We start from the raw sequence: 19,875 nt of genomic DNA, 5'->3' as shown, positions 1-19,875 counted from the left end.
TCATTATTATTCATATATGCATATCATATTTGAATAAACTTAATAGTATGCTTAATAATTTGTGAATATATATTTTAACTTTTGCTAATCGAAGCGGAAAATTATTTATTAATATTTTTATTAAATTACATATTCTACCATATACATGTGTTATTATTATTAAATATTTGGGTAAATCATAAGAACGCAAATATTTCTTTATTAAAAAAAAAAAAAAAAAAAAAAAAAACTCTTAAAATACTGTGGTAAATATTTCCTTTGCGCGCGCTGATGTAACATCGTGTTACCATTAGTAAAAGACGGAATATTCTAAAGTTCAGACATTTGAAAAAAAAACATGGAAAAATACTATTTAATAGTGCCTTTTCCTAATTTATGCGAATAAACATATAATTTAGCCCTGTTATAACAAAATTAATTTAAAATCACAAATACGCCGCTCGTGTTACGCGCGTGCGTCCCCCATAACTGTTATCAACCGACTGAATCTGTTTTAGACAACACCCATCGCAGAATAGCGTCTCTGTCTTCCTTGTTATGACTTCTATCTTCGTGCTCTCTCTTGTATAAGGTATCTGTATAGATGTGTTGCTGGATTAACGGACATGCATTCTTCGCGTAGCATGGATAAATATTTTTTGTATTAACATTTAGCATAGTTATACAAATTTTATTTTCCAAATCGGGTGTGAAAATGTTCATTTGAAGATTACAAAAAATACAAATTCATCATTTTAAAAAATAAGAGAGATTTATGAAGTCTTCTGTCCTATGTCGACTAGTGTGACATCACAGCCACGCCACACTAGAGTTAACAAATATTTCAGGTGTATAAATAAATTTTACGCAATTTTTTTTATCACTATATGTGTGTAATAGTTATCTTTCAATTCAAAAAATTTAATAGTATGTGGTATATTTTTATAAAACTTCTGCTGTATTATCATACACCTGGGGTAATATTTTAAAAAAATTTATATTATTTTGAAAGCAATGTCCCGTTTGAAAGGTAAAAATCAATACTATACTGGCATCTATTGAAGCAAGCTGTAGGCTACATACATTTGTATTTCTGGCATAAAAGGTGGGAGTCTTGGATAAAACATTTTTATTTTGGAAGTATTTTTTCATTCGCATATTGAAATACTACGAAATAATATAAGTTACATTTATAAGCAAATGTTTTACAACCTGAAAAATAATAAATAAAGAAAACTACGTCATCTTTGTACTTACTACTCAATGGACACTTGTTTAGTTTTATAATAATGCGTTAATTTCGATTAACCAAAAAAAGTTAATGAAAAACACGTCCAAAGTGAGTAAATAATCATTCCTACCTACCTTTCGATTTACGTACTTTTGAAATCAATATTGGATACACACTAAGTATTTTTTTTAATGTATTTATTACTATTGAATAAACATACAGAAAATATAAACAAATGCTAAGTAATTTGGTATAACATTTCAATTCAATATTTGTAACTTTTGCATTAAAAAATACTGTCTCGGAAATTATTTATCGGCGAATCAAAGAAAACATTTAAAAAATCACTCTGTAATATTATATATATCCTGCCCCATCCAAGCATGTAGATAGAAATTTATAAAGTAAAAAGATAAATGTGGTATTATTTTATGCAACATTTTCCAACGATAAAAACACTTTTCACTTAAAAGGCTTCCTACATCGTCCCCTTACTTTTATGGCGTTTCCGGGGCATTTTTTGTATTGCGGAAAAATGAGAATGTTCGAAGTTGCTGCAGCGCGTTTGGCTCTTCTTGCATTAATGGCGAAGGTCTTGGCTTGAATAAGCTGAACTGGTCTTAGGAATAGGCTTCTAGAACTCTCATACACTTCTGGTCTCCCAGTCACAAGAGAGGCGCTTAACAAAATAATGGCGATCCACGCAACATATTTGCTGGCAAACATGATAAGAAAACTCGGTTTGCTTTTGATTTTGATGTAATAATTTGAGTTAATCACTTGACCACTGTTTAATGCGTTGTGGATGACACTATAAAAGCCGTTCTAAATACATAAATATGAAAGATATCAGAATTACGTCAATATTTGTTTTTAACTTGAGATAAGATTTTTATTCGGTTACAACAGGTGAAAACAGAAGCGGAAAAAAGTCAAGAATTCAAAAAATCGTACAAATATCAATTTAAATTTTAAAAATTCTATCGAAAATATTCACTTGGAAAATACACCCAATTTTTTAATGATTTATAATTTACGTACATAAATGTTATAAAATTATTTTGAATTGTGTAAAGTTAAATTCATATTTATTTTAGTTTTAAGTGTGGAATAAGTTACTTTAAAAACGTAAAAATAAATAAGTTTTTTTTTTAAATGAAAAGGAAAATAAAATACTTTATGTGAATAAGTTAAAAATTCATATCTATTTTTGTGAAAATTTGATACACTGATAAGTTCATTTCAATGATTTTATTTTTTTTGTCTTACACGTATTGTTTTTATCATCCTCAAATGACAAATATAATGATATCTATGACCTACTATGAAGTTATGTATATATTATTTATTTATGTATTTATTATGTATGCATTTATGAATTTATTTAAGGAACCTACAATCAGCTTTAATAATAATAATAACATATCACATGAATATAGAGACAGTACAGTACAGACAGAAACCGGCCAATAACTGTTCTCAAATTGATGGCACAAAAAATATTTAAATAATTAAATAAATCGAGTGAATAAGTCCGTAAATAAATAATAAAATTAATCAAACCAAAAAAACAACTAAAACAACACAGAAAGAACGGCTTCAGCAGAATGGATCCATATTTATTACGTGCATAAAAAATACAATAAAAATTAAAACAGTAGTTTTTTTTGTTTGCAAAATGTGAAAATCATAACGTTATATTATTGTTTTATTAATTCCTGTTTTATTACCAAAAGCATAGTGAGTATAATGACTAATAATCCAGGAATTATATTCTGATAGGCTGTATTACAGGGCCTTCCTCCATCCCGACTACACACGCATAAGTCCACCTCTCTGCTTCCGGTTTTCATCTTGTGGCATCCCGACGTCACAGCTACGTCATTCTGATCCATAACCTTGGTACACATGAAGGTCACGTTTTCAACTAGAAAAATAAATGTTTAAGAAACATAAGTGAGAGAATATTTTAATGAGAAAGAGAAGTTTAGGCATTTACAGTAATTTATGGTATGATTGATTAGTTACAATCACTTCACACACTATGTAAGATTTAACTATCTGCCTAAAATTGAATATTTATTAGATATTTTGCTTTGTCGATTTTTTGAGAGTTTCGTGACCTATGGCTGAAACCTTTATTGGTGATAAATCGTTTCTTCCAAGAATTCATCATGTTAAAAATATTGTAGGCGAAATATATTAACTTGTTCGATGAATTTCTAACATCTTTAAGATTGAGTGTCTTATTTAAAAGATCTTATCAACACTGGAAAAAATGTAAACGTCTCGAACTTACTTTTTATCAAAAATAAAATAAAAATGGTAGAGTTAGTTTGTCTAGGACAGATATAAGTAAGCTTTTAATAATCTTCAAGAGCTGTGCAAAAAAAAAATATTATTTATTTAATTCAAGTAGAAAACTATATTCACTTTTAAAAGCAATATTTTCCAACCAACCAAAAATAGACTGGTAACAATTGGTAAAAAAATATATTTTAAAAAGTGTTTAAATATGTATTTTTTCGAATTACGGGTGTTTTTAGTGCGCAGAACGAGCTTTTGCATATTAAATCATTTAAACAAATAAAACAGTTTTATTATGCACATTATATTTATGGTGAGGAATGTATGGTCAAGTAAAGAGTTTGGAAAGGGACGGGAAGAGAATCCAGAAAAAAAAGTAAAAAATTAAGGGAATATAGGGTTCTAAGCTTAGAGTATTATACCTGCTCTAAGGTTCTAAGCATGCGCAGTCCGTTCATGTAACGGATGAAACTATTCGTTCTAATGACATAATATACATAATGTTTCAGGCATTTCGTAAAGGTGGCAAAGGAAGGTTCATTTTTTGTATGAAGAGGTAGCTCATTCCAAAGTCTAGCACTTTGAACAAAAAAGGATTGCTGGAGAGTGATGTGGTATGACGAGGAATCAAAAGTGTTCTCTCTTGAGACGGGCGAAATGATACACTATGATCAATGATCAGGGCTGGTATTCCAAGCGCTCTCGCGACCGTATTATCTCGTGTATTTCGAAAAACTGTTCTCGTGCCGCGAGGGTGGTTCAGAATAGCACCCCTGAAAGGAAGATAAATGAAATTGTCAACAAACATTTCGGTAATTGGTTTTTGATGCTGTAATACTAACGTTTAATGTTTTTTAAATATTTATTTATAAGTAAACCTTCATTAAGCAAGTGTTCAAAATAATATAAAATAGAAACAAAAATAAATTAACTAGTAAGAGTTGAAAAAATATAAGACTAAAAAAAAACATAATTAATTGACATATATGAGCACTTATATACATATATTTATATTTATATATGTATGTACATAATATGCATGTACTAACACAATACAAAAGTTACATATTATTTTTTTGGTATTACGATTTAATTATGTTTAATAAGGCGTGTTTCAAAATTATATAAAATGTCTCCCTCGGGACGGGACACCCTAGTAAAGGAACATTATCTGTTTAACTGTATTTTTTATTTGATTTATTAATATATTATATACATATGTTTATATGTTTTAAACCTAAGGAACGCAAACAGTAATAATCCTACTTTTGAGAAAATACAGGACAGTAATATTACTACATTATCTATATTTTTTTTATCAGAGGGCTCTTGATTCTTTGTTAGACTATGTATTTTCAAACAAATCAATATGACTCAAGAAAAACTGTTGTACCTTATTTAGTCGACTGCGAATTTCAAATTGAAATCCAGCCAGTCTGCAAGCATTTGGACATTATCAAACATTGTTGACTGCGAATTTATTTGGATTATTTTCGTATTTTTAATTGAAAATGATTTATCAAAGATCTTTGATAAAAACGATTTTTAATATAGATAACAAACATCCGTCAATGAATCAAATAAATTAGTCATAAATTAGTAAATTTAATATGTTTCAACATGTATATTTTATAAGAAATCAAGAACCATAAAAATATGCAGTCAATTAATAAATAATTGGGTTACAAATTGACTCGCCGAGGTAAATTGAAATAACTTCTGAGAAAACTGCAATAATTTGTATATTTACAATGACAGAATTATATAAGAAATGGGAAGAAACCATTTTACTCTTATGAAATTAGTAAAAAGATTCTTAGCATTCGGCAAGTACGTTTCTTTCAAAATCAAACAAAATAATTAAAGTGATAATTGTAGATCACATCTTTATTGACAAATAAATTAGCATCTTTTCTACATATTATACAATAAGTACATTGTTATTTGATTAGCTGTCTAGTACAAAATTATATTAGTAGTCAATTGAAACTATAATTATAAGCATGCTAATTCTACGCCTTTTTCCTATGAAAACAATTACAATGTGTATATATATTGTATTATATATATGTGTAAATATTATTATTTGATTTATTTGACTATCTTTAGTATCGTATTTGATTAACGGGTTTATTGCCAAATAGAAATTTCTAATCAACAATCAATAAAATAAAAAATATTGTTTATTTTTTGTTTCAATACGCATTTCAAAAACCATATAGTGGAGCTCGAGCGTCCTAACTCTTCCCTAACTTTACCATGGACTACAGTGAACGTAAGTGAAAGGGTCTGATAATATATTTACCGCGCGTTGTCTAATTTTGAGCCATTTCAGGGCCAGTATTCAAAATTACAATGCGAAGTGAACAGTTATTGTTAATTTTATCTGTAAATTAAAATTATGTTTTCTGTATGAAAAATAGTTCAATTGCTGGTTACCCACAAAGACACTTAAAATTTTCACACAAATTTACTCATTTTCGTACATTATTTCGATTTTGCTTTATACAGAGTCGAAGATAACTCTGTTAACTTCTCATTGTAGTTGGGGCCCAGTTGTCATTCAATTTTGCTATTGTTTTTTCCATGTCGTATATTTTATTTATAATTTAGTCTGATTTAAAAATGAGACTTTTGAATACATTTCCAAATCTTTTTATTAAAATGAAGAGTGTATAAAAAATAAATTATTTTCAAGAGAACAGAGATTAGGGCTAGAAACTAGACACTTAATTGTGTTTTCGCCATTGAAGTATATATTGAGATTTTTTTATAGTTGTTTATTGAATTAAAAATAATACTCTTTTTAAATTTGTTTTTATACTTACTAAATCCATTGAAGCTGTATGTGTAAGAAGCGCAAACTTGTGATGCCGTTAAAAGACAAGTTGCATCATCGAAATGATTTTCGTATATGTAGTCAATATCCGGATATGTACCGTCATCTGAAAATTTATAAAAATATGATAAATACTTCATTAATGATTTTTACTAAAATATCTTCCTCCTTATTCATTCCAATACCGTAGGTCCAATACAATAGAGTAGGTAATTTAGCCACAAATAGTTCATTAAAATTCTTATAGATGATAAAAAGATGTTATTGAGGTGAAAATTTAGAAGCAAATTTATTCGATATTATTTGCGTCACTATTTAAAGAGCTAAGGTCATTATTTGGTTCACGTAGACGGTTTGTTTAAAATTAGTTCCAGAATAAGTGAAAATTTTAAAACGTAAATGTCGGTATTTTAAGCAATAAGGAACCAAGGATAATCTTATAAACCATTCTACGACACCAAATGTTGCTAAAAACATACTCTAGTAATTTTTTACAACAAAATATTATTCCTAAAAAGGGAAAAAAAAACTGTTTAAAATACAAAAAAAAAATTAAATGTCGTTTTAACCAAGAATTTTAAATATATATCACATAGTATGTGATGAATTACAATGTTTATATTATTTTTAAAGCACAATTTAAGTTTTTTTTCTTTAAAAAACGTTTCCACTTAATTTATTATCTTCAAATCTCAAAAACAAATTTACTCGACTGCTTATAATGTTTATGAATTATGAATATATTATTTATCTAAGTTCAGTCTAAATCTTAAGAGGCATATTCTGTCGTCGAAAGCATATTTTTTATTGGAAATTATTGTTTTTATCTCATGTTTATTAAACAGCAAAACAGAGTGAGAACAGAGAAGGGCTGCTGTAAACACTTACTCTAGGAATGGGTGAAGTGGGAGAACTCTGATTGTGAATGTGGAGATGGGCAAACGGTGAGACACATATTGCAGGACTGCCAGCTCAAGAAATTTATGGATACCCTTCAAGACTTCCAAGAAGCGTGGCCAGAGGCGGTGGACTGGAGCCAAGGCTCTAGGCCTCTAGGGGCAACCCATATTGGCGAAGAAGATACCAGTATCGAAGCCACACGAAAAGTAAAGTAAGTAAAATGGGAAAATCATATTATTTCCTGACCATTAATCAGACTACAGCTTTGAAGGGTGCCAAAAAAACACGTTTTACTGTAATTTTTTTATCAAAAAGTATCACTGCGTTCCATTTCACGAATTTTCTCTTGAGATACTATTTGTGTTGCCATAATTTGTTCTTAGGAAGCTTTTTGGCTGTAAATATTCATAAAAACTGTACAATAAATAAATATTGAACGAATTCGATTTCTATTCCATTTAAGATTTACGTCATTTTTAAAGAAAATCTGTAATTTTAAAAAACAAGCATTGAATTTCCAATATATATTTATATATATATAAATATATTTTTGTTTAAATTCTTTACAATTTGCTTTTTAATTCAATCACTTTTCTTATATCCATATGTTTTTCTTTTTTACCATGTAAAGTTTCACTTTTCATTTTGTATAGCAGTATGCTTTTTATTATTCTTACATGTATACTAAAAAGCGTTTTTTCATTTTTAAAATTTTTACTTACTTTGTTTTGTTCTTACCTGTATATTTTTTGTAAATGCCCCTTGGGCGTATTGTAAAATTAAATAAATAAATAAAAAATATAATACTAATAATACGGGCTTTAGTTATGATAATGTATTAAAAAATAACTAGTTACATGTTATGACCAATGGATATCTGCATGGAACGTTTTCATTTAGCATGGTAAAGTCATCGCATGTCGCGTTGTTGATAGTTGTGTCATTACTGTACATAGGACCAATCCAAGTGAAATTGTAACAGTATTTTTTGGTTGAATTCTTCTGCGCCAAAACACATGCTAAAACACATTAAAAAATAATCACTTCCTTTAGATAGAAGAAATATAACTGATCCGTTTTTACAAGGAGAAATAATAAATGATGGGTTTAAAAATATTACTTTCTAACTATAACAGGTATCTATGTAACAATTTTTAACATTCAATGCAGAAAATCTATAAAGAAGTTGTGCATTAAACCCTGTCACATCCGAAACCACGATAATCAGTATGAGCAAGAAGACATTTAGGCACATAAAAATTATTATTTAGAACGAAAAAATCAACAAAAAAAAAAAGCAAATGGTTGCTTACTTCTGCAGGGGAGAAGTGAAGAGAGGGAGGAAGGAATCTGATACTGCACCGCGCTTTCCTCACGTCTACCCTGCAGAAGTAACCAACCATTTGTTTTTTTTAATATTTAATTTAAAAAAAATTTCTTTGTTCTAAATATTTTTTTTAATATGCTAATATGTCTTCTTGCCTATACTGATCATCATGGTTTTGGATATGACAGGGTTTTAAGAACACCCAGTAAATCCTCAAAAGTTCATACAGTATTCACTATTTACAAAATAAATTCTATTATAAAAATTGTCAAAGAAGAAAAAATAAACGAATTTGAGTTTAATAAATCAATCAGAAACCAAATTAATATCAAAATTCCTAAATTCCAAACTAGTCATGGTCAAAATCGTTTTTTTTTAAAGAAATCAAAAATTACAATTATCGCCACAATTAACTATAAACTATTTTATCACTAAATAAATTCAAAGTAAATTTAAAGAAATATTTTGAACCCGTTTTAATATTCTCTGCTTTTTTCTTTATTTCGTATAATTTTTTGCTCATCTATAATCAAAATTACGTAACTTCAAATTGCTTAATAACTATAACAGTGTGTGTAAGTCACTTTCCAAAAACAAGAGCTTATCTCTTTTTTTGGAGGTTACAGTTTTAATTATAAATTAAAAATATAAATTTTAATTTACATTATATATTTTTTTAATGTGTCTTTTCATTTTTTTTTTTTTTAATAGAAAAATAAATATTTGCGTTCTTATGATTTACCCAAATATTTAATTTTGAGGGCCATTTTCAACGAGTTGTAAATAACTCACTATTAGAAAATGGAATTGATTTGAATGATTTTTTAATCATTTTTAATATAGGATTGAATCAAAAAACATGCTGACAAAAAAGTAAATTATCACATACGTTGTTTGTACATTTTTTATGCATTTTTTTTCATTTTGATACATATCTACTTTCTTTTTTGTGTAAAGTTACCTAATTTTTACAAAGATTGTCAAATTAATAAATATTGTTGTTGTTGTTGTGTTGGAATTTCATATGTCAAATCTAATGATTTAACATGTAAACTTCCATTTATTCGAATTTCAGTCATCTGGACTGCCAAATATCCGGATCGATATCAGGAAATCAAAAATAAAGGAGATGTTATAATAACAAATAAACGCTTGTCAACAAGTTTCTTCGTCATAGCAATTAACTTTTCTGGACTTAAGAAAGTTAATAATGTGATTCTAATTCGCTTTATTATTTCAAAGGCAATAAAAAGTGATCTTAGTAAGTTTGTAAGTCTGAGTAAATTTTGCGTTTTCTTTCAAAACATTGCCAATTTAACGGTGAATCAAATTATCCGGATTTCTGCTTATCCGGATAACGTGTGTCACTCATTAATGCAGCCTTTGATGAAGTTCATTGTTTTTTTTTTTAAATATGCATTTAAAATACTTTTTAACTAGGCGAGTCTTTATGTATCGTATTATCAGCACTATGATTTTTAAAGTTTTGAATTTCTGAAATAACTCCGCGTCAGAGGTTCTCTTCCGCTTATTCTTCATCAGTTCTGCCCATTGGTCCATTGACGGCAAGCAGGAAATCTTCCATAACTCTCTTATCATTAGTTGATTAGTATGAACGAGTGATGTCGCTAAAAGTAGTTCGTTTTTATTTATTTTTAATTTCGTACATTGTCAAGAAACTTTGCCGTAAAATGTAATGCTCCAATTTTAAGAAAACATTTATTGTATTTCATTTGCCGTAGGGCTTAAGTTCCTCATTAGCGTTTTATTGTAGTTGAGTAGATTACTAGTAACTTTAGCAAGGAGCTATTACATTATTTTTCATTTTTAATCATCAGTTTTTTCACTTCAAGTTACGTCGCAGTTTGATTTTTTTCCGTTTGTAATCGAAGGTGTTAAGCTTTAGCAAAAAATAATATTTGCGTTCTTATAATTTACCCAAATATTTCAATTTTGGAGCCATAATGTAAATAACCGTGTAACCGTGTTAGAAAATGCGAAAAAAGTTGTGGTATAGCAGGATACGAACTTCGGACCTCCTGCTCAGGAGCCCGCTACACTACCGACGGGACCGAAACCTTTCTCTAAATTATTATTATGGTTTTTTAATTTAAACCTTCATACAGAAAATATACAATTTAATAGTACATACAAATTTATTCGATAAGCAAACAAAAATTAGTAATTTTTTTGTTGAATTGAACACCGGTACGTTTCCCCACTATGTGTTGAATAGGGCTTTGCATTGATACGCCAAATGCAGCATTTTTCGATTTTCTGTTATATGAAGGTAACGTGATCGGCCCTACGTTTCAGGTGCCAGTTCAGGAACAGTGAAGTTGACCCTGCCAGGAATCTAACTCGGGATCACAAGCATAGTCGACGACCGCGCTAATCACTAGTTACTCTACGATGCGGGCTTATCTCCATTCGATTTTCGTTTTCAAGATTTTGACCAGAAAGTAGAAATTTATTCGAAAATGCTCGTCCAAGGTTCTGGTTCTATTTCACACACAGAAACGTAGGTACTCTTCATCTGCCCGGACACGGAATGAAGGGAACACGTTAGGTTATTTAATAATATTATTTTGTTGCATATTCATATTTGTTTGTCTGGAAAATACTTACACGTGAATATTGCAATAAAAATATAAATAAAAGTATTCACTTTTACACTGCACATGTTTAAAATATTTTAAACATGAAAATAACTTGTAAATATTATTTTTTATTAAAATATAGTCTAAAAAACAACATTTGTGAGGTGACACTTAACTGTAAACTAATTGCTTTGTATATTGGAATGTATTATCAATGCGGTATCGCAAATTTTCATGATTTATCCTTAGAATTCATAATCTTTAGATATCATTTTGGAATAATTATTTTTGCTGATAATTATAACATTGATAACAAACTATTATCAATTTTCTGACGTAAAATTTAGATAGTAAAAAACAAAAATGTTATTTTTATAATACCTAAGGATATATTATAAAGCAGGGCGAATCGTCCATGCAAGCGATTATGTGCAGCTTATAGTAGTTTTTAATCAAAAGTCGCTAATGCTATAATTTTTGCATATGACGGCAAATGTCAGTTCTGCTTTGACATTTGTGAGGTAAACAGAAAATCCGCGTATAATCCACGAAGGGCCATTGCACTCGCTCAAAATTACTGTATGAGCTGGTGTTTACGCTGGAAGCGTCATCGGGCCTTATCTTTTCGTTAAAATTCAAATGACGAAATAATATAAATTGTTTTTTTTTTTTTAAGTATGTTAAATTTCAAAACCGTATTCTGAAAAAAAAAGCATTTTATTTTTTAAATTTAACTGATACACATCGAATGAATAATGTGCGACGAGTCCTATACAATACAGTAGGTAACCACAAAATGCAGTAAATACGAAATAATGACAACAATAAAATAAGGTTTGACAATACGCGAACGTTGATTCAAAACGAACACACAAACGCATATTATATGCACCTACATAATATATAAATAAGAATAACATATAAGTTTAATAGAAATGATTCGGATTATAAAAATCAGGTGTCACAAACAGTTGGCCCGCAGTACGGGGATACATAATTATATTAAAAGATCTTCTCACTATAAAACTTATATATATTCAGGGATAGAGAGCAACGGAGAAGATATTGGTCATACAGTTGCACATTATAATATATAATACAACTATAGTTGACCATACAGTGTATATTTATTATGTGCCTACATTGAGAATTGCACATAACCTGCATAATATAGGCTGCGGATTCAAGGCGGCAACATCGTAACTTGAATTATTTTTGGAAAATTAATTTTTAATGGAAGTTAAAGATATGTTCTTTATATTAATACAATTTAGTTCATGATTACACATATTGCAGGTTCTATTTACAAATGAATTTCAAAAATATTTAGTGGAACATTTATAAATTGTAAAAAGAGATTGGTTTCTGGTCTGCGTTACTGGGACTCTAAAATTAATAAGTGATAGAATCTTACGGCAATTTATCATGTTATTTGAAGTTTTATACATAAAAATGGCGTCAGCCATGTTCCTGTAGTTTGGAGAGTTGGGTAAGTTTGTAAATTCATCTGGGCCTGTATTCTGAGTCAACCGTCTAAAATTGCAATACGATATACATTTCGATTGTATAGATTCAATTCGGTTAATGTATTTTTTGTATTGAGGGCTTTAAGCGGGAGATGCGAATTCTAATTGACTTCGAACATATGTAAAGTAAAAAATTCTAAGAGTGCGCGCATGATTGAATTCTCTCCCTATACGGAAGAGGAAACCCAACATTTGGTTTGATTTTTTCACAATTGAGTTAACATGTGCCTCAAACGTTAACTTATTGTCAAGTAGAACCCCGAGATTCCACATCTCATTAACTTTAGTAAGTACTTGATAGTCAAGGCAATAATTATGGATGATTTTAAAGTTGTTCCATGAAAGTGTGAGCACAGAGCATTTTTTTAATATTAAATTTTAGTAAGTTTTGTTTACAATATAAATTTAACATATTGAGATATTCTTGGAGTTCGACACAGTCTAAATTAGATTTTATTTTTAAATATATTTTCATGTCATAAGCAAAAAGTAAAATATTTGCAAATTTAAAGCACTTACCAATGTCATTGATAAAAATTATAAATAGTAATGGCCCCAAATGCAATCCTTGTGGAACGCCTGAGGGTACATTTACAACATCGGAACTAAACCCGTTTACGATTACTGATTGTAGTCTATTATTAAGGTAAGACGTCAGCCACTCATGCAGATTACCGTGGATACCCAAATTCCATAATTTATTGAGTAATATACCATGCGAACAGTGTCAAAGACCTCTGAATTGCTTTTAAAACAGATTCTAAGAATACAACAAGATTAGAAGTGACGGATCTAAATTTTACAAAACTATTTTGGTTCTCGATAATAATTTTTTTTACAGCATTATAAAGTTGACTATAGACTATTTTTTCAAAAAGTTTTTTTACAATAGTTAATTTTGAGATTGGAGTATAATTTTTTATATAATTTTTGGAATCAGATTTATATATAGGTGTAATAAAGGCGCTTTTCCACATATCGGGAAATATGCCTTCACTTAATAATAATTGAAATAGTAGAAATAATGGTTTGGCAATTTCATAACAACACATTTTAATGCAATATGAAGATATGTTTTCACTACCTCCACTTGTAACTATTAGACAAACTTTTATGACATTGATCATGATTATTGAATCATCCTTTTTGCAATTGAAATAGAAGATATGTTGACATGATCATCAATTTGTATGTTTGTATGAAATAATAATGTGTTGGGGGTGCAACGATTGAAGGAAGTAACAAAATGCTTTGAAAATAATTCACAAATATCACTGGGATTGTCCGTTGTAATATCATCAAGAACCATAAATTGCGGCAAACCATGACTTTTGTTTTTACTCTTAACAAAATTCCAAAACTGCTTTGGATTTTTACTAATTTTAATCTCAGAGTCATTTACAAAACTTTTTAGGCAATCTTTTGCCGTTTGTTTTTGTCTTGCGCGCAGAATATTAAATTCAATTATATCAAGGGGGTTATTAAATTTCTTTAGTTTTTTGAAAATTTTGTATTTTTCTTTGGTCAGTTTAATTAACGCTGGACTGTACCATAGGATACGAGTTATTTGCTTTGCGTTCTCTCGTGGGAATATTTACAAATATAATTTCCCTTAAGATATGGTAGAATCTTTCTAAAGCAGTGTTACTAGAAAGATTTAAAAATTTGCTATCGCAGTTAATATTCTGAGGGGAGTTATTAATTGTGTTATAATTTTTAAATAATGTAATAGTACGGACTTCCGTAAGCACTTAATTAGGCATCGGTGTAAAAACGGATAGTTCAATTGTAATGCATATTATGATTATGATTATGATATGTATTTTTTTTTAAAGAAATATTTGCGTTTTTATAATTTACGCAAATATTTAATTTTGAGGGCCATTTTCAACGAGTTGTAAATAACTCACTATTAGAAAATGGGAATCAAGTTGGGGTAGAGTGGGATTTGAACCACGGACCTTCGATCCGTGAGTCCGAAACACTAGCCACGGGACCACAAACCGATATTATGATTTCTCATCTGTAAAAACTGCGTTTTTAATATCATTACTTTTATTGTTTTTGTTATCATTGTGTAAAATAAAGTGTAAATTTTTAAAATAAACATTTTTAAAATTTTATTTGAATTTTGTTTAGAACTTATTTCTTGTATTTTTAGTGCACTGATCGCCTACAAAATATACATGTTTATGGTTACTTGAATCTTTTAAGTCAAATATCTATGGATCAAGCGGTATTGTTTGTGGTTCTTCTGATGCGTTTTGACATTTTCCTGACGTGTCCGTTTTGCATCTGGCCGGCCTGTATATCGATGGATTAACAATTTAATTTCCTAAATTATTAAATAAATCCGCTAAAATGCACAACTTTTTAACCCGGGGAAATGGGATTCTTGCATATACTTTAAGTGTATTAGCATGTTTAACATTTTTCTGTTTTATATCCACTGTTTTCATCGATTATAGGACTGATGCTTCGATGAACATAGCGAAAGTTGTCGTGTAAGTATAAATTTACATTGCTTTGCGTTGCTGTTAAATTTTTAGCGTTCTTTAATTAAATCATTATTATTTTACAGAAAAAACGTACCCGACTACGGAGCATCTAGGGAAAAGAACGATCTCGGTTTCCTTACATTTGATATGAAAACAGACTTATCTCACCTATTTAACTGGAATGTTAAACAATTATTTTTATATCTAACTGCTGAATACAGTACTCCTACCAATGAATTGAATCAAGTTGTCTTATGGGACAAAATTATTCTTAGGGGAGAAAATGCAATTTTAGATTTCAAAAATATGAATACAAAATACTATTTCTGGGATGATGGAAATGGTTTAAAGTAAGTTTTAGCTTATCTGTCGCCTTCTGTACATAAATAATATTGTAAACATTTTTTTGCCAGTGCGCAAATTATTTTTATACTCACCATGTTTTAAAAGGAACTCAGAATTAACAGATATAATATAAACTACGCATTCGAGTATGTCATTGTAATAAAAAATATTCTAAATAGCGGTTCTAACCAAGATTAAATATTTCACCTTAATCCTACAAAAATGAACCCTAACTTGAATAAAAAATACAAGCCCATTGCATGTGAAGGGAACCAACTGACAATATGGTCAAACTTTTGTATTCAAAGTGGCTCTGTGAGCTTTTTGGTGAACTATTTTGATAAATATAATTAACATAGATGTTTTATTCATAAAGAACCAGAATAAAAGGATTTTGGATTATATCCTGTTTACAGAAATGTAATATAAGCTATGGAAACCCCAAACTCCAGAAAACTCTGTCAGTCAGTTCAATTTACCTGCAATGGGCTCGTATGCGGTGTCTTATCATCCTCCTTTAGACATTTAGAAGAACATAGAAATGTCCATTGTTTTTATTTAAACATGCAAATAACATAAGTAATCTTTCCTTGGATTTTTTTTCTTGGTTTTCATATTTAAGATATTCTATTATATTCTCAAAATATTAAGCATTATTTTTACTGTAAAAAAAATCTCTCAGCCCTTCCCAGAAGAGGATATCAGCAAGGATTGCTCAAATTTAATTGATTAACCGCTAAAATGCCGGAACATAGATCTCAGCTGTCGATTTTGGTACACGTCAACTGCCGGAGCTAAAATCTGCTCTTCGAAATCTTCAAGCGGAATTTGACTTATTTTCCTTGTTATTGTACACTTCAGGGCACGGGTGGTCAATGTGTCGACCGTGGTCGGCCAGTTGACCGCATATCAATTCCTAGACGCCCGCCTATCTTATGCGATTTATTTTAGAAATTGACTTAGTGCAGATGTGCGGTGTATTTAAAAAAAAAAATCGATTCACTTACCTATGCAAATCTACATTTTCTGCAGTGAATGCCATCAAAAGAAAACATCACTCCCTTTTGATAGATAACCATTTGGCAGCATGTTTACGAATAACTATAAGAAGCTTTGAACTAAACCCGTAGTGGTTAAAACTTTGGCTGCCCATGCTTTAGGGCCCAAAATTGATTTTTCATTCTACTTCTTGAATAAACTAATGAATATTAGTCATCAAGCAATGCCGTTGTCATCATAACTTTCATTTTCATTTTAAATTTACAAAGACATAGATATTATGTACAAACTTTAAGTTTGAAATCATTTTCAGTCTAGTATTAATCATCTATTATTATAACTGTATCATTGTGTATATGACTATAGATTTCAGTAAATTGAAGAAAAAAAAAATATAAATAACAGTGCCCTAATCAACAGATCGCAAATTTAACATCTAGTGCTTTTCAATTTTGTGAAATAAAGGTGTTTTTTTCAGAAATATAAATATAAATGTTAATATTTTTTCATTATTGGTTGTATTTAGGGATAGATTCAAGTAATAAAATCACCACCATTGTCAGTATTTCAATAATTTTATTCAAACGTGAGAGTAGCTTTCGCAAAATAAATTCAATATGAGTTTTTTTTCAAAACTATATAATACATTGTTTATGCTAGTTTATAGCAAATTTTATGAAGATTTTAGAAATATAATAATACATAGTATGGTGGATAGCAAAATTATGATTTTTAAAAACAAATCAGCACAATGACTGCGTACAATTGATTTGAAAAAGAAACACCATAGACTTCAGATTTTTTAGTATTTGCATAAATACCATACTGTTTTACTACTTTTTCGAATAGTCTGTTGGTATATCCTACTATGGTTTTTATTTTAAAAAAATACACTTTAGGATGCAGTCTTTGTTTTATTAGTAGTCGAAGTATAAAATTTTAGTTGTGATTAATCTATTAATTCTTAAGAATGTCATGCGATAATCTTATATAGATATTATTGCAGAGTTAAAAGCACATCAATATGCAGTTTATATAGAGGCCAACCAAGAATTGCAATCCATCGGTGATTATGTTCCTTTTTTACGTAAAAATTATGATGCAAATAAAGGCTCAAAAATCAGTGCACACAGGCAAAATGCTCAGCAGTTTTTACGAGCCGCTAGTTTGACATCAAGCGGTTAAGCTGATCACGTTTCCATGTGTTTAAAAGTGCCTTTTTAAGCCAAAATTTATTGTGGCCAAATTTTTTGTATAAATAGAATATAAAAAATAAAATACCTAAAAAATTCCAATAAAATCTATGCAGAGATGCTTGTTATGTTAGATTTTTAATTTTTTTTATTCAATGTGATATCAAATACTATTTACAACTTTTTAAAAAACAATTGTACGAATGACACATATGATAAACAACCAGTAAAATCAAAAAATAAAAGCATTCATATTTGTTAGAGAAAATTCTGGGCGGAAGTTCGTTGTAGTTTGTTATAAAAAGAAAATGTATTGGAGCGAAGTATGGAATTGGAAAAATAATGATGAAAGTAGATTGAATGCTATCGAAATGCGATCTCTCAGGCAAATGTGTGGTAAAATGATGTATCATAGGTGCACAAATGTGGAAATCTGTGATCTATGTAAGGCTGAAACATGCATCAAAAGAAGGGGTGCTGCGTTGGTTTGGCTATGCAGAGCGAATGGACAGCAAAAAAACAGCTAAAAGGATCTACGATGCGAATGTTGATAGATGCAGAAAACAAGGAAGACCGAGAAAGACATGGCACAATCAAGTCCTTCATATACTTGTAGATGGACATGTCAAGAGTAGAAATAATCGGCGTGCGTGCACGTATGAATGTGTAGAGGAAGCGAGGTATGTATGCAAAGACAGAGTGATGTGGCATTTTATCATCTCTGCCTACCCCTACGGAGAAACGGCATGATGGTTTGTTTGTATTTTTTTAGCTTAATTTTTGAAACTCTGCTTACATGGATATTATTGATTTAATTTGTATTCACGGTATATAAAATACTTTTGTTTACAGGGGCCACAAGAATGTGACATTAACCTTATCGTGGAACATCATACCAAATGCTGGACTTCTCCCCAGTGTATCTTCTTTCGGATCTCACTCCTTTAGTTTTCCCACTGAATATACTCACTCGAGAGTTTGATGAAAAACTAATTTGTTGTTTAAAATAAATGGAAAATTGCCATTTATACATCGTTTTGTGGGTAGAGTGATTACTTAGTTTGAACAAACTGTCTGGTTTTTCCACAAACATCTTGTTAATTCAGTGCTACTAGTATTGTATTTTTATACTTCGCCCAAGAACTTTGGGTGGGCTCAAACTGAATTACTATTCCTTGTTATCTAAACTTTAAAAAATCTTTATAAAATAAAAAGGTGTACAACAGCAGAGTACTTTATTGACATAAATAAACTATTGACCAATTTTTTTGCACACATTTTTACATTCCTGTATTATTATTATGTAAGTATTACAAAGCAGCATTCGTTAACAATTTATTATCTTAATCCACAGCAGGAAAACACTTACAATATTTAAATCAGTAACTAGGCATGGTAATCTAAATTTCGTCAAATTGGAAAATATTTTGCACTACACAAGCATGAGACACATTATTTTCTCACTGATTCTGTTTATATCCAGAAAATATGTTCCGTTTAACAGGTTTCAAGTACATACTGAGAAGAAATCTTTAAACCTATTTTTCTACACAACTCCCTCATTTTGTATGCATTCGTCAAAACGTGGCACAAGCTCTTGCAATTTGAGGAGATTTCATAATGAGAACAAGTTAAGCTTTCTAATTCTATGCATTCAGTGTTTCTTTAATTTTTTATTTAAATTGCACGAACCAGTTCATCACTAATCAAAGATGGACGCCCACTTCGTTCGTCATTGTGCACATTACACAACCTTCATTAAAATGTTTCACCCATCTTCTTATCACTTGTTGCATGTTCCCTGTACACCTCACAGATCTGTTGATGAATGTGGACTGTTTTAATGTTCTTTTCATCAACTCTGCTCCCTAGATGCCTAGTCTAGATGAAAATGTCAAGTCTTGCAGAAAATTTAACTTAATGATCCTGGCGCCTATAGTCATCTCTATGGGTGTCCACTTGTTTAAGGCCATCTTCACTATCTCTCAGTGCTTTAAGTTTGGTGTGTTCCACTGTTTTCTCCCATGTATATACAATCCAAAATCCAAATGGCTCTTCTCTCCTGTTTTGTATCTCCTGGCCTTGTATTTCATTAGCTGAAAAAACAAGTGCTGATTTGAGATTTCCCCAC

The 19,875-nt window shown here is 29.8% G+C and overlaps 2 protein-coding genes across 2 annotated transcripts; one reads left to right on the top strand and one right to left on the bottom strand.

Annotated features, from left to right (window-relative positions):
* Nucleotides 1-1,390: 1,390 nt before the first annotated feature.
* LOC148274608 (uncharacterized) lies at nucleotides 1,391-11,374 on the bottom strand. The gene is made up of 4 exons (XM_088236897.1): nucleotides 11,212-11,374; nucleotides 8,114-8,275; nucleotides 6,346-6,462; nucleotides 1,391-3,137 (listed from the first exon to the last, which is right to left on the bottom strand). The coding sequence occupies exons 1-4, from the start codon at nucleotides 11,264-11,266 to the stop codon at nucleotides 2,911-2,913; spliced, it is 561 nt and encodes a 186-aa protein (XP_088093023.1). The 5' UTR covers nucleotides 11,267-11,374; the 3' UTR covers nucleotides 1,391-2,910.
* Nucleotides 11,375-14,947: 3,573 nt separating this feature from the next.
* Nucleotides 14,948-18,969, top strand: Spase22-23 (Signal peptidase complex subunit Spase22-23). Its single transcript, XM_088236895.1, has 3 exons — nucleotides 14,948-15,213; nucleotides 15,291-15,557; nucleotides 18,597-18,969. Exons 1-3 carry the CDS (start codon nucleotides 15,071-15,073, stop codon nucleotides 18,724-18,726), a joined length of 540 nt encoding a protein of 179 aa, XP_088093021.1. The 5' UTR covers nucleotides 14,948-15,070; the 3' UTR covers nucleotides 18,727-18,969.
* Nucleotides 18,970-19,875: the final 906 nt, after the last annotated feature.

Source organism: Micrasema longulum, unplaced genomic scaffold (genome assembly GCF_059751315.1).
Source record: "Micrasema longulum isolate JH-2025_06_02 unplaced genomic scaffold, ASM5975131v1 h1tg001617l, whole genome shotgun sequence".
Lineage (NCBI taxonomy): Eukaryota > Metazoa > Arthropoda > Insecta > Trichoptera > Brachycentridae > Micrasema > Micrasema longulum.
This window is presented reverse-complemented; position numbering and strand designations above follow the sequence as displayed.

Excerpts from the sequence above, each read along its gene's own strand:
- LOC148274608 (XM_088236897.1), bottom strand. The coding sequence starts at position 11,266 with ATGTGCAGTGTAAAAGTGAATACTTTTATTTATATTTTTATTGCAATA. Across the intron at positions 8,276-11,211 it reads TTTTATTGCAATATTCACGT|CATGTGTTTTGGCGCAGAAG; the intron begins GTAAGTATTTTC and ends AATGTGTTTTAG. Across the intron at positions 6,463-8,113 it reads ATATCCATTGGTCATAACAT|ATGACGGTACATATCCGGAT; the intron begins GTAACTAGTTAT and ends ATAAATTTTCAG.
- Spase22-23 (XM_088236895.1), top strand. The coding sequence starts at position 15,071 with ATGCACAACTTTTTAACCCGGGGAAATGGGATTCTTGCATATACTTTA. Across the intron at positions 15,214-15,290 it reads AACATAGCGAAAGTTGTCGT|AAAAAACGTACCCGACTACG; the intron begins GTAAGTATAAAT and ends ATTATTTTACAG. Across the intron at positions 15,558-18,596 it reads GATGATGGAAATGGTTTAAA|GGGCCACAAGAATGTGACAT; the intron begins GTAAGTTTTAGC and ends TTTTGTTTACAG.